A 15,029-nucleotide genomic window follows, 5' to 3' on the forward strand; every position below is an offset into this window, starting at 1 on the left:
CAGGAACGGATACATTTGTTCTCTCTCCTTGGTTTGGGAGTTGAAATTCGTTCTTGACGTATATCTTGCGCAGAATTTTTTTCTAACGTGTCCAAGAAATATGAAGGTTGTGGTGCAGCAGTGGGAGAAAACTCTGAAGACTTCTCTGGAGTTCTGCACTTGAGTTTTTGAGAAGTATAATATATCTTGACAAGCAAGAACAGCTGTAACAAAAAAAAACTCATTTCTACACTTTTGCAGAATATCTCCAGACCATCATGACGTTTTTCTCCTCAACAGAATTGGTGTTTTCTTCAATAATCTTCATATATACATACATATTCTTTCTAAAATTCAAAGCAGAATTTTTTTCCCTCTTTCTTTTATCTTTTAGGTTATAACTACATGTTATGATAGAATATTGACAAAAAAAATGCAACAGGACAATATTTCAACTTTATTTTTTTAAAGGTTGTTTTTTTTTTGCATTCTGAAAAATCCCCACCTCATTAGTTGAGAGCCCAGCCACTGCATAGCTTGTCTGTTCCTGGAGCCTCCCCATCCTGTTTGCCCACTATCGGCATTTTTGTTTGTTCTTTATCTTAAACTCTCCCTTTCAACTGGTCCGTCTTTGAAAAGGAGTTCAGATTCTTCTGCTTATCTCCCCTGAAGCGCCGCTCTCTGTAGACCCAGCCATTTTCTTCCCTTCAGCTCTCTGAAGGCTCTATAAAAGAAGAGTGAGACCTAATTTAGCTGTTAATTCAGTCCGACAGATAGAGCTTCGGTGAAGTTTATATGTCTGAGTGGCTTTTTGTAGAGGAGGAGGAGGACCGGAATGGCTGCTGTGGTTTTGTTCTTTGTTTATACGATGATGTTCGTACTGTTAATGCTTTGTTCATGCCTGTTAGCCAGGAATATAGGTCACGCTGCCATCTCTGTTTGAACAGAGAGTAAACTTGGCAGACTTCTTCAAATGTGAGATCCAAACCACCCCTCCTTCCTCAAAGACTCACTTTCATGTCTGTCATCATGCAACATGTGACACCTTATCTGCTGAGACGTCTCCGGGAAGTCATCCTTTCTGTCTAAAATCATCAACTGGATGCCTGTGAGCTGCTGCATCTCCACCTAAACGCCATGCTGCTTGTGTCGGAAGCAGCCATGTTCTCCCAGGATGCAGCTGTTGCCACGGCTCCTCTGTCTCTGCACATTTCTCGATGACTTGTTTAGGTTGATGTCGGATCATTAGGCTGTTTTCTCCGGCCCATATGCTGCTCTTCGTCCCGGTTTTTTGTACACAGATGGGACAGATCCGCTTCCTCATGGGGAAATTGTTTAGGAGTGAAGAATATGTTACAATCCTTGGTGCAATAAATCACGCGGCGTCTCCGTTTAACACCACAATCCAGATGTTGTAAGGATGATTTATTATTCTTTATATAATATATTTTGCCACAAATCCCAAACATTTTCAGATAAAATAACCCAACAGGCCTTAAATCTCATGTTCACTGGTTTCCAGAAGTATTCACGCCCCTCGGACGAAAACCTTCACTCTGAAACCACTAAATAAAATTTACCTAATCAGTAAGTAGCCCACCTGTAGTTTAATCTCAGTTCTGTAACGGCCTCAGAGGTTTGTTGGGGAACATTAGTGAACAAACGGCATCATGAAGACCGAGGAGCACAGACTGACTGAATACAAGTGAAGGTTTCAGTATTTATGTCCACTTCAAAATTATCTTTCCACGTTTTTATAAAGAAATCCCAATAAAATACACTAATTTCTTTACTATAGTGTTAAAAATGTGGAGAAGGTGAATATGCATTATATGCATAATCCCAGTTATATCGTTTACAGTTTATGCTTATAACAAAGGAAAGAAAATCTGTTTCTTTTTCCCCCTTGTGGCTTTCAGTTGTTTTTAATTTCCTTCCTTTATTGGAAAATGAGTCCCTGTAAGGCTGTTACTGTGGTAGTTTCGTGAACAAAGACATTATTCCTGTGCAGTTGTATCAGTGCTGCTCTGCAGAAGAGGCGTTGATGCTCCGCTCTTGTCCCTGCAGCCTGAGCCATAGTCCACTCTATAAAAGATGCCTTGTTTGACCAGAATTTCTCTTCAGCTCTGCCACACCTGTCAGATCCAGCCACCTGCAGCTGAGACAAAGGTGAACTTGAAGTAATAAGTGCAGTGGGGTAGGAGTGGTGGGATGTGAAGGGTCAAAGACCGACTCATCTTCAACAGCCTCCTTTATGTAGCATTATTAAAAGATTTGCTTCACTCCCTTAAGAGACTCGTAACACCCGTCACACACACACACAAGCACACGCCCTTTGCCAGGCAGGTGAAGGTATGCTTAATCGACTTTAGCGATGGACCGTTCCTTCTGATAACAAGCTGGTATGATAACATTGTGTTGTGAGAGGCAGACGACCTGCATGAAGATGGTTAGCAGTTCCCTGTGGCAGTCGCTCAAACGTGAAGCGACTTTACAGATTAAATGGAATTTTTCTGATGAAAACTGTATTTCTGGGATACTTTTGTTCTTTTAATCTGAGGTGGATAAAAGAAATTGCCTTGTGGTATTTTTGCCAAAATGGCGGCCTCAGTCAGTGTCCAGGTGAAAAGATCTGCAGGAAGTAATTTTGTAGGTACGACGCTGCATGAGTGAGCTGGATCTGTACCATTTCGCTGCTCTGAAGGGTTTCAGGGTAGAGCTACTCTTTGAAGTTTCTCCCATGTAGTCACCCTTCATTTTATTAATCTACTTCCAAAAAGCTCTGTCTTGTTTGATCAAAGCACACAGTTCCAGTTAAAATCCCAGTAGTTTCTGACAAGCTTTGTGATTGTAGCAACAAAAAAAACAGTTGCATTTTTCCCGGTATGTTTACTAAGCAAATCCGTTGGTATGGATTTTGCGGTGTCTAATGGTTGTTTTGGAGAATTGCTGATTATCCAAATCAGCTATTCTGATTGTGTTCTGCCAGTGTCTAAGTTGGGTTTTTGGTGGGGGGGGTTATTTTTATTTTTTTTACCTCCCTTACCTTCATCCTCATTGAAACAAGACAAACTTATTTTTCACAGTTTATCACAGTTCTGATGTTTGAAACTTTTAAATTGTTGCTTTGGGTAAATAGGTGGAGCTTCGCATTTGCAGTCAGTGGGCCACCCTCAAACGGCTGCCATATGAGACTAAGGGATTCAGAAACACGCATGAAAGAATCAAAGCAACACTCCAGGTTGTTTTGATGAGGGAATAACATCATGACATCATATGAAGCTGAACAAAAGTTTTTTACATAACGTGCTGCTCCAAGATTTACTTTTTGTTATTTTGTACAAATCAAACATTTTCTTGGTCCATCTGTTTACAACAAAGTGAACAAAAATCATCATTTTCTCCATTTAGATGTGGCCATCAGGAGTAAATGAAGCTGAAAGTGATCTTGTTTACAGCAGCGTGATGTAAAAATAAAAGCTTTATGAGTCCAAGAAAATGCAGGGTGTTTTTTTTTTATTTTTTTTAATCTTTTTAAGTAAGCTGATCTGATGCGATGTGCGACAAACTCGCACCGAGGCGTTACTAATGGGGGGGGAAAAATTCTCTAAGTCGGGTCTGATCTTTTTACAGCATAATAATTTATCCTGAGTCATTATTGTCTCAACATCACATTCTTCCACATGGCTAAGTGGTTGCTGTGGCGTACTCTTAATGAATGGAAAAAAGCTATAAAATGTTAACAGCAGCCCAGTCGTAATCCTCTTGTCATTTACTTTCCCCCTTTCTCTCCCTCTCTCTTATTTTTTTCCAGTTCTGTCCATTCAGGCCGCTTCAATCCAGTTCACCAAGCAGCCCATGTCCCAGGATGCTTTGCACGGCCGCAGCGCCATGATGCGCTGTGAAGTCAGCGATCCGACCAACATCACATACAGCTGGTATCAGGGCGACAAGCGCTTGACGGACACAGAGCGGCGCTTTCAAGAAGGGGGGAACCTGAAGTTTACGGCGGTGGATCGGCAGCTGGACGCCGGCAACTTTTCCTGCCAGGTGCTGAACCACGCCACCGGAATGGCACAGCTTTCCACTAAGGCCTCCTTTAATATCAAATGTGAGTGTTCACCTTTAACCTCTAATCAACCTCGTTTACAAAAATGACATGTCAAATTTACTGACTGATGGAGCTTCACATTGTCTCACAAAGCACTCACATCTTTTTTCCACATTTTGTCATGCATCTATACCCGTAAAGTACAGTTGTAAGTCTGTACTTTGACTAGGCCATTTTAACAAATAGACATCCTTAGATCTATTAAATCTCTGACTGTGTGTTTTTGGTTATTGTCCTGCTGGGAAGTGAGTCTTCGCCCAATTTAGCTCCATCTAGTTTCTCTAACAAATGTTGCAATTTTGGTCCACAATCGAACCGAGTCTGCCGGACCATCAGGTGTGAAAACGCCCTGAAACAACAATCACGGTAACGATGTCAAACAAATACCACACGGCAATCCCCCTCCAGAAACACAAATGGCAATAAGATATAAAAAAACCCATAATTTGATAAGATCTATTCTCTTTCAACTGATGCAGATATATTGTTTTCACATTTACGCACCATTTTCTTGGTTGTAATGTGACAACGTGAAGAACACAAAGAGATGTGAAAACGTTTGCAGCACTATTTAATGACGCCAAGGCCAAGTGTCGAGTTCCTGGTTAAAACCCTGAACAAAAGTCGGCATATTGGGTGACGGGCTTCATGAGCTGGAGGAATGTTTCCACCTTGTTGCCTTGTTCTTTGTGGCTTCTTCTTTCTACTGGAAACCGGATACGTGCGCCACCAAGCATGTGTTTCTTGTTGCTTGCATTTTCCTCCCTGTTGTGTAACACCGTTTTTTCCCATATATCCCTCAAAAGGCTTTTGTCGAGAACTTGCTGGCGGGCGTAATTTACCTCCTGGCTATATAATTATTTAGATTTAGTTCATTACTGCCCTCTTTGCGCTGGCTTTTTTACCCGGCAGCTTTGTAAACTTTTTGTGCCTTCTAGACGGGAGGCACGCCAGCTTCTTAATTTAGTTTAACCTCATAACTGAACATGAGTGGGTCTCCTTGTTTCAGAAGATGCCAGGGGAATTCAACCAAGCTCTGTGTGGGATAAATAACAGAGAGCCCTCAGGTACCAGTTGTTGCTGAAAAGCCTTTTGTGCGTCTCAGTCTTTGCAAAGATAGCAGTGGAGGGGATTGAAAAAGAAAAAGGAAAACCAGATGAAAAATGTCTCCATCTGGAACACGTTCTCCTCTTTGGCTACATTCAGATGGTTTCAGGAGGTTTTTCTTTGCAGTGATGATACTTGTTCAAAGGCTGATTACAGGAACAGATGCGAGTTCAAGCCTCCCCCTCTGCCTGAGAAGAGGCAGACGGAGTGATTTTGAGCACCATCTTTAAAGGGTTGTAGCCAGAAAGACCAGAGAGGTACGTTCGTTTTTTGAATTCGAAGATGGCTACAGTTTCATTGAAGCTGCAGATGATCCAGCGTGTCAATAAAGATCAACTGACACACTCCCACAGATTAAAGTCATGAAAGCGGGAACGAGTTAGACAAGAACGGCCAGTTCTTCTTCAGTTTCCATCGTGATCCAGAATAAACTGTATTTATCTGCCAAGTTGTTACCATTATTCCCACGCACTTAAAATAACTCTTTCTTATTAATAAAAGGCACTAGAGGAAAGAAAGCTGAATAAAAAATGTATCTGGAGTATGTGTTTAAAGAAGAGCAGGAGTTTATTTTCCAAATATGTTGAATTTTAGACCCAACAGACGTTTCCAGATTCCAGAATCATCCCGGACAGATTTAAATATTTACTTGCAACTAAACCAAACATTGCTTTGTTTAGGTGCTCAAAAAGAAACCTCAAGCCAAATAATGAGAAGTTTATAATTAAATTTCTTGCAGGAAGCCAAGTGTAGCCATGACTTGATGCTACATGCTGGCCTTGTTCCTGGAGGAGGATCCAGCCTTGTTTTGATGAATTGTGCCATATTTACACTACATGGATTAAACGGACGATGGAGCCCTCTGCAGCTTTAACGTCAGCCCCTTCGGCATTAGTCCTGCATGTGCGTTCAGTGATGTGTGTGCAAGTTTGCGTGCATGGCACTAAATGCATCTTGTAAGGAGGGGTGGGTGCTCCATATGCACTGTACATGGACTTGAGGGCTGTTGCCCTTCCCCCACTGAAGAGTGAGTTAATTTGTCTTGCCTTCAGTGGTGGGTGGGCTAATCCTGTCTCAGTTATTCAAGAGAAATTGTCCCCCCTCTGTTTTCGCTAATAGAGGTTTTAGCCCCTGTCTGAAACCCTTTTGTCCTGTTTGGTCAGTGGTCTCCAGCAGAGGCCCTGAGCTCAGGCCTCTCAACTGTTAGTTTCTCCATGTGAGTCTCAGAGAAGATGCTGGCCCGCGCTGTTCTGGATTTGGGGACATAGCTTGCAGAAACGAATCAAATATTGAAATAATGCAATTCGGATCTGAAAGCCCATGCCTGCTTGCACATGTGGCCACCATCTTTGCTTTGGTCACGCAGTCCTTAACCTACATTTATCCAGCAGAAGCCACGAGTGCATTTCCACTTTCTCTGCTCCCATCACAGTTCATTCATCCTGACGATGATTTTCATTTTCCTAAGGAGTCCTCCTCATCACAAACATCTTCTTGATTCCCCGCTGCTCCGTTTGATGACTTATGTCGGACACAGCTGATACAATCTGACCCGTCCTGACAGCTGGCCCAGACCGCTCAGGGTGTGTTAGTGTTTACAGTATAAGAACAATCCCAACACACATGGCTCTGCCACTCAAATCCTGCCCGCTACTTGTCAAGGTAACGACTTTTTCACTGCGCTTTACTGCTGCAAAGACCCTTCACCATGGCAACAACTCGCCTCGCTGAATGAAAGTCACGCACATTCAACTTACCGAAGAATGTTGGATTTATTTATCTGCACAGTTTGTCTATTATGACGATCGTGCTTCCCGTTCTGCCTCCCAACATAATAATTATACGCCCCTAATTATGGCGTCGGCGGCCAGGCCTGCTGCAACACTTCGTCATGCATTCTGAGAGGAATTACGGGGAGTGTTTCTCCCCCATTTAATAGGTTATGAAAGAGTATCCTGTGTTTGCAACGCTGACAGCTGGAGAAACCTGAACTGCGAATGGAGCTGTTAGAGGAGCGGAATGAGCGGCTGTTTAATAATAAACAGGATGAATGTGAAAAAGGAAATTCATCCGACAGACTTCACTGCATTGTTTCACTGGAGGTTTATTTGGATAGTAGATTTCAACCAGTTGTTAGATTCTATTGTTTATTAAGCTTGAGATATTTGCAGGGCTTTTCAAAAGCATTTGTACACTAACTTCTTCACATTGCAAACATTACATCCTTCAATAAAGTTTATTGGGATTTTGTTGAAAGAAAGCCATAAGAAGACACGTTTTCAGCTCTCCGCAATCTGTGTGTGGGACACACCTAGCTAGTGGAAGGAAGTGTTGACGTCACATAACATGAAAAGTGAACTTTCTGGTCTAAACATTTTTTTAATGCAAAGAAGAGAACAAAACAGGTTTTTTTCTTTCCTGTTCCTACTTTATTTACGTGAAAATTTATTGATTTTTTTTGTTTGTTTACAGAAGGGCAACAGAAAAGGCAATGAGAACGTGTTTCATTCAATGGCATTTAAACAGTTTCCATCATTGTTTTTATGTAGGATAGAAACCTGACTATCATCTGCATAACAGTGGACGAGCACACCATGCTTCTTTAATGTGGAGCCGAGCAGAAACAAATATAAGGGAGCCTCAAACCGAGCCATGTGGTACCCCACATGATAGAGGACCTTACTAGCTCAGTAGGACTTGAACTAGTCCTTTGGTGTTTTCCTAATGCCCATCCACTGTGCCAAATGAGAGAGTAAAACGTTGTGCTCCGCTGCATCAAATGCAGCAGTTAAATCTATACTGAAAAGAACGACACAGTTACCAGAGTTTGTAGGTAAAATATATATAATTTAAAACTTTTAGAGGGCCAATTCAGTGCTGTTTAAAATTTGAAACCACACTGAAAGACCTCTAAAACGAAATCCTTATGCAGTGTTCTGTCATTGTTGGTTTGTTTTTTAATCTGTCCATAAATTGGACTCGTTCCTTCAGATTATTTCGGCTCGTGAGTCACAGATTTTGCTCCATGCCCGTTTTGCTCTCAGTGACTTGGCCCAAGTTTCTGGCCCCGGGTCTTCATTGCTGACTTATCCTTCGTCCCCTCCCCCCAACCAAGTTGTCAAAGCTGTTGACCTTGAACAGGAAGCGCAACCGATTGTTATCTTCTGGAGTCTTTATAATTTGAGTACATCTGCAGGCGTGTTTACAAGCCCAGCATCATTATCTGTGCATCACCCCTCACCAGCACATCTGTACGCTCGTCTCTCGCGCCTTAAATGACTCGCTGAAATGCAGAGCGAGAGCACTCACGCAGTTGTTGGGCATCTGCTTTGAGTAGGCTCTAATGAGCAGCGCCCGGCTCAGCCAGAGAGATAAACAACAGGGATGGAGGCCTTGTTACTGTAGAGACAGTTTGCTATGACACCTCAGGGTGCGGAGCTCTGCCAGGTTGGAGCGTAATTCTTCGTGACAAGTCTTCCTCTAGCGCCCCATGTGACCTCGCAGGGGAGCTGCGTCTCTCCTTCCTCCCCTCCGCTGTCTCAGGTTGGCTCATGCCATGCATATTTCATAGATGATCCAGGCGTACCATCAAGCCACAGGCTTTAGGAATGAATCTCTGCTCCAGTGGAATGTTTTGCATAAATACACGCTCAGCGCATGTACACAAACCCAACAGAGTCGTGATTATACCTGCAAACCCAAGCAAACTCTGTTAGCAACACCACAGCATATAGAGTTTCATGCTTGTATATCATCGCATAAACAACAGATAGTTGCTGTTTTTACTTGATGTAAGCTGTAAATATTTGTACAGTAAACAAAACAGAGTTGGAAATCCAGGTAGGTGGGAGCTGGTTATGTATTGTGAGTAAATCATAAGAGCTCAGTGTAATTATGATTCTCAGATGAGTTTAGAAACATTACATTTATTGAAACTGTTTCTAGTCCACAGTTATAGGTATAAATTTAAACCAGATCAGTCAGATTAAATTCAATATAATCATATCGCAACTTTTCTTTTTAGTAAACATGTTCCTGTGTGCTGCTGTACAAATCATAGTATGACTGAAACAATTAATCAGCTAATTCTGTAATTGATTAATTGTGAACTTGAGTGTTGAAACTCTAAAATGGGCCATTTGCTGAAAGAACAACAAACTCGGAGCATCTGTTAAACCAGAACTGTACAAAAAATGTCTACCTTTTGTATTTAAGATTTAAATAAAATCTTCCTTGTCTGTAAATATGTTCTACCCAGAACTCAAGTGTCAAAGTTTTAATTTCTCCTGGTTGTAAGAAAATCTTCAATTCAGCACTTTTTGTTATCCAATTATTAATCAGTTAATCCCCAAAATAATCAACAGATTATCCCTACACTGTATTGATCAGTCAAGCATAAAGGATTACATTTTTCACATGTTGTTTGAAGTACTTTTTTAGCTGCTGATTCATCCATTTGCTACAAATGATCAAGAATTCACTAAAAGAATGCCGTAATTGTATTTTAGGCAATTACATTATTTTATCATTTAAAAAGTAGCAATTTTTTATCTGCATCACTTAATATTTTTAATATTGCATAAAAAGGCTTAAGTAGTTGAAAAAAAAATCAGCTGAATATCCCCCCCGCCCCACTTCTGCCTTCTGAATCATCCTGAACAGTTCTTCAGTTTTCACATATCTGTTAATAAACCTTCATATGGCCAATTAAATTATTTGAATGCACAAGTTTAATGCATAACACTTGAAATGTGATAGCTGTGGAAATGTTGCATTAAAGCATTCCTTTGCAAATGCATTATTGCACTACGTGCATAAATGTAGTGCATTCAGTAGTTGCCGTGACGATGATGGGTATTTGATATACCTCTGATATGCATGGACTTCATGCTTCCCCATCTATTATTATTCATAGTAAAATGCAGATTTGTTTGATGGCATGAATAAATGCCATGAAATTCCTCATTTTCTGATTCATTTCCTCCCCCTGGGTTTTCCACATTGCCGTAAAAATACTTAATTACATTCATGTGATCATTTGGAACTGTAACTGAAATTAAAATACAAGTGCAATTTATTACACATCCTTTCCACCAATTTTCCGTAAAATATAAAAAATATTAGTTTGTTTTTCTGTCATTTCAATGCCACATTTTCATGAGCTGACGGTTCCAAGTTATTCCTCTGAGTTTAGTTGGAGGAAAAACAATACAATTTCATTTGATGTGGAGATGAGAAGGTTGGTATTTGATGCACGGTTGGTTCAACCTTGTACATAAGAAGGAGAAAAATACTTGAATGCCCTGCTGGCCTGACATTTGCATTTTTGATAGTTGATGTAAATCAGCCAGTGTACTGGGTCGTCTTTTCAGCGGTAGATTCATGACATTACCTTCTTATTTCTGCTCAATTTGCTTTATTTGTTTCAACAAATGACATAAATTCACCTCCACTTTTCTTTCCTTTCTCCCTTTTTCATTTCCTACTCGAAGACAACCAATCAAGTTTTGCATAATTCCCTCTGCCTTTGGTGCGGCGTTATCTCCAACCTTCTCTAGAGGTGCAGACATGCTTGAAAATTATATTCTGAAGAAATAGTCTGAAAGTTTTGCCTCACTTTTGCTGTCAAATCATGTTCATTTTTGCCTCGTTGCTTGCTTTCTCCTCTGGCTCATTTTCTGACAGCGGTGCATCCCTTATCACAGCGAGTCAATGAAGCGTCCTTTAAATGACTAAAAAGCCCAGCTGAAGCCCATCTCACTCTGATGAGTGGAGTGGTTCGGTGACGTTAGCTAAACAGGAGCTGTGGTCGCTCGCTGGCCGTCACAGTGATGATGCTGCACACCTTCCTCATCCCTCCTGCTCTCATTTGTGCTGCTGTGTGTCCTGTGTTGACAGATGACAGGATGACCACTTAACCCAATTTTTCCTCCTGTCCTTCTCCTGGACTCTGCTTCATTTGTGCTCTGCAGGGTTGGAGAGTGGTGGTGTGAGTCTGAAGGAGCCGGCTTCTGAAGGGGAAATTGAGAACTCGTCTCCGGTCATGTTGCGCTGTCACATCGATGGACACCCACGGTAACTGTCGACCTCTGCTTCTACAGCAGGTCTCTAAAGTAGATAAGTGTGTGTTTGTTGACAACACGTTCCCTCCTGAGTCCTGCTCTCCTTCCCTTCCTCCCAGGCCGACCTGCCAGTGGTTCAAAGACGGAGTGAAGCTGATGGAGAGCAGCCATCAGACCAACAACAAGGACAGGACTCTGACCATCCAGAGCGCCAGTCCGGGTGACAGCGGCGTTTACTCCTGCTGCGCCAAAAACGCAGCCGGCTACGTCTGCAGCAGCAGCAACTTCACGCTCACCATCATAGGTCAGACTTGAACTCTTCTCACTCTTAAAGAAATGATGATGAAACTTATTCATAATTCATTTGACATTATTTAAGCAAAAGAGGAAAACGATAATAACAAATGGTCAAAACCTCAAAGATACCAGCGACGGGTTTCCAGAAAATTTCAATAACAAAAGACTCGTCCAGATTTCTGTCGCTCCCTTTAATGAGACTTTAAGGCTTGTAACTCTGTAAGTTGTAGCTCAACACACCTGTTGGAAAATCCCAGTGAGCTTAACATTGATGTCAGTGAGGACTAAATGCTCATCCAAAACTGCTTATAGCTGCCTATTTTTCCAAACAACAAATGCACCTTAATATGCACTAATACGCAGTTTAAACCATCTTAGCACTACTGCAGAAGCTAACATCCATGGTCTTTCTTCTCTTTCTGTTTTTTTCTTTTTTGCAACATTTAAATGTTTAAGATTAACAAACAGTATTAGTATCAGACAAAAACTCTGAGTAAATACAAAAAGCGGTTATCGAATTATAATTGTATTTATTAAGCAGGAGAATGCTCCCTTTACTAACCTGCCTGTACAGTAATTGCCTCATAAACGTAATAACCAGTTGTACCAGCGATGATTGCTGCAGCGAGCGTTTCCAGTAACAGGCGATGAGTGGGTTTTTTTTTTTTATCACTCTGGAGGAACTTTAGTCCACTCTTTGAGGACATTTTTAATTCATTGCAGGGTTTTCAGGGTTTCCGCTGCCTCTTGGACTTTGACTATGCCTTTCCAAAATCTTTTTTTTTTTTTTTTTTTAGAGCCATTCAGAGATGCACTTGCTGCTTTGGGTCATTGTTCTGCTGCATCGCAAAAAAGTTAATGAGCTTAATATTAACAATTGAAAGACAGAAATTCAGGATTTATGGTTCCGTCCACTGCAACAAGTCAATTGGTTGTGAAATCGAACTAAGAATTGCTGTCATTTCTTGATTTTCACATCAAATGATGAGTTTTTATTTGTTTGATCTGAAACTATTTTTTTTAAATCTAAGATTTAAAAAATCTTAAATCTTAACTGTAGACACAGAAATGTCCAGTATTTTTTAAGGTGTAATATCTTTCTTTTTGTCATAAAATATTAACTTTTTCCAAATTTAATAAAAAACCAGTCCCAGACAAGAGAGTTGTTTAAAATATACATAAAATTACACGTCTATACACATATGACAAAATATAAATACATTTTTTTATGCAACAATGTTTTTTAAAAAAGTAATTAACGTAATAAAAGAAAGTCCCTTTCTGTTAAGTGTGACTCTGGATCACCAATTTAACAGATTGGCTCAAAGTGCTCCAGGCAAATCCTTGAGTTGGAGATAAAGCTGTAAAATCCTAACATTCATTCACATTACTTTCTTTTTTATGTGGGTTTTCTCTGCCTTTTTCCAAGTCTGCTGCTGCTGCTGCAAATGAAAGGAGAGCACGTCAGTTTAAGCACCATTAGCGATGAGAGGAAGCCCTGAAAGAGCATCTAATGAGATTATAAAAGAGTGTACTTGTACCTTCATTTCCCGCCTCCCACGCAGACTGAAATATAAACATAAAAACGTGCAAAGCGAATAATAACTTGATATCCTGAAGCGGAACTGATGATCTGAGTGCAGCGGCTGCTTTCAGACAGTTTGCTGTTCAGGGAGGCTGTTTGTTTTCCTCCAGAAATCTGTTGTTTAACCCATTATTTGTGGCTTTAAAGTTAATGCAGCAGCATGTCTGTGCTGGAGAAACCTAACACCCTTCTTCATTTTAATTACCCACCTGTAAGACTCTCAAATACCTGCATGGGGGGGACAAAACCCAACAAGCTTCCAGTTACAGTCTTGCCGCCGTCTGCCTCTCTAATGGGCGTCATTGTGAGAAAAAGCAAATTTATCCTGTTTTTCCTGTGTATTGAGGCCATCCCACTGATTTCTTTGGTGGGCCAGGTGTTCTCTGACTGCACACCTTTTTTTGTTCTCAGTTTTTCCAGAATTAACCCTGAGCCTTATCCCAATGCTGCCTCTGGCACGATTCCTCCTCCTAGGTGTGAAAATTTGAAGTTTTGACCCAAATCTGTAAACCTGCTTAGATTTAGGAGTATTTTTATGCTGCGCCTCCTGTATGGAGCTCAGCAGTTTCCAGGATTTTATTTTGAGTACAATACTTCCCCTCAGGCTTGTATTGTACAGCAAATCTCTTCCTTTGGCATATCAGAGTAAAGTTTATCCAAGCATGCCCGTTTGGAAAATTATAAAATAATATGGGCTCTACCAGGTTTGGGAATCATTTAAATCTCACCTCCAGATTATTAATGGTCACATTTTGTATATTTATTAAGCAAAGATGGAGCCGAAATTGACAAACTGCTTTAAAAATAAGTACAACCTTGCTTCTCTTTTTTTTTTTTTCGTGTGCTGTCCATCAGCATAGAAATCAGAATTGTTGTCGTCTGAGTGCCACAGAGAGGTCACAGATTTACTTCACAAGAGGAGCGTTATGGCTTTTACCATAATGCTCCACTACAGAGAATACAAGAAAACGCCTTAGAAGTCACTTCTCCACCTGCAGAAAGAGAGAAAAGCAAACGATATATCCACTTATAACAGCTTTACTGAAAAGTACACAGAACAGCCCGATATAGATCCAAACACCTGTGTGTGATTATTCTTACGGTTTATCCGTGTGACTGTTAAGGAGGAAAGACTTCAGTAATGATTGGGAAAGCAATTGTTGCTGCCGTTAGAACCTGTTCTGCTGCTTCCGCATGTAAACATGCATATGTTTGTCCGTCTGTCTCACAGATAAGAGCGTCCCGAAGCCGGTGGTCACCCCTGAGAACCAGGTGGTGCTGAAGAACGAAGAAGCCATGTTCCACTGTCAGTTCACTGCGGAGCCTGAACCCACGTTGGAGTGGTACCATGAGAACGAGCTGCTGGTTAACAAGTCTCGGTAAGTTGCTTTCTCAAGTCGTTTCTTCCCCTTCTACTCATACCGGCTGATCATCCAGCTTTCAACTCTTTCTATCGTTTCACAACACAAACTTAAGCATCCACCTTCCTAAACTGCTCCACTTCCTTAGTAGAAACCTTTGCATTATCCTCGTGGCTCTCTTTCTCGAGCTTTAGACAAATTGCTCATCGAGGGAAGCCATAGCTGTAACAATGGGCAGTCCGCCATACATCACTTGAACATAGCCTTTCTCTGCAGTCCTCCAGCGTTCTCACAGTGAGTGGGAAAAGCCCTCAGGCTGCAGTCATCTCACCAGTGCAGCCATTATACCACACAGTCCATTTATTCATATTTTGTCCCATTCCAACCTAAAACTTGACTTTCACTGGGATTTTATGAACCATAACACAAAGTAGAGCATAATTAAATCTCCCACATCCGAAGCCAAACTGTCGACAACGACGACTCCATTCCCACTTGGGAGTTTTTAGCCATTTGACATTCTTATA

At 41.1% G+C, this 15,029-nt stretch overlaps 1 protein-coding gene across 1 annotated transcript in view; it reads left to right on the forward strand.

Moving 5' to 3' along the window:
- ptk7b (protein tyrosine kinase 7b) overlaps positions 1-15,029 on the forward strand; it is a 78,066-nt gene that overhangs the window by 44,831 nt on the left and 18,206 nt on the right. Inside the window, exons 2-5 of the mRNA XM_015009789.2 lie at positions 3,794-4,090; positions 11,170-11,272; positions 11,379-11,563; positions 14,373-14,520. Coding sequence (XP_014865275.2) covers positions 3,794-4,090; positions 11,170-11,272; positions 11,379-11,563; positions 14,373-14,520 — 733 coding nt within the window. The remainder of the gene's footprint in view (positions 1-3,793; positions 4,091-11,169; positions 11,273-11,378; positions 11,564-14,372; positions 14,521-15,029) is intronic.

This window comes from Poecilia mexicana, unplaced genomic scaffold (genome assembly GCF_051168715.1).
Source record: "Poecilia mexicana isolate PSO_F unplaced genomic scaffold, ASM5116871v1 scaffold_15, whole genome shotgun sequence".
NCBI lineage: Eukaryota > Metazoa > Chordata > Actinopteri > Cyprinodontiformes > Poeciliidae > Poecilia > Poecilia mexicana.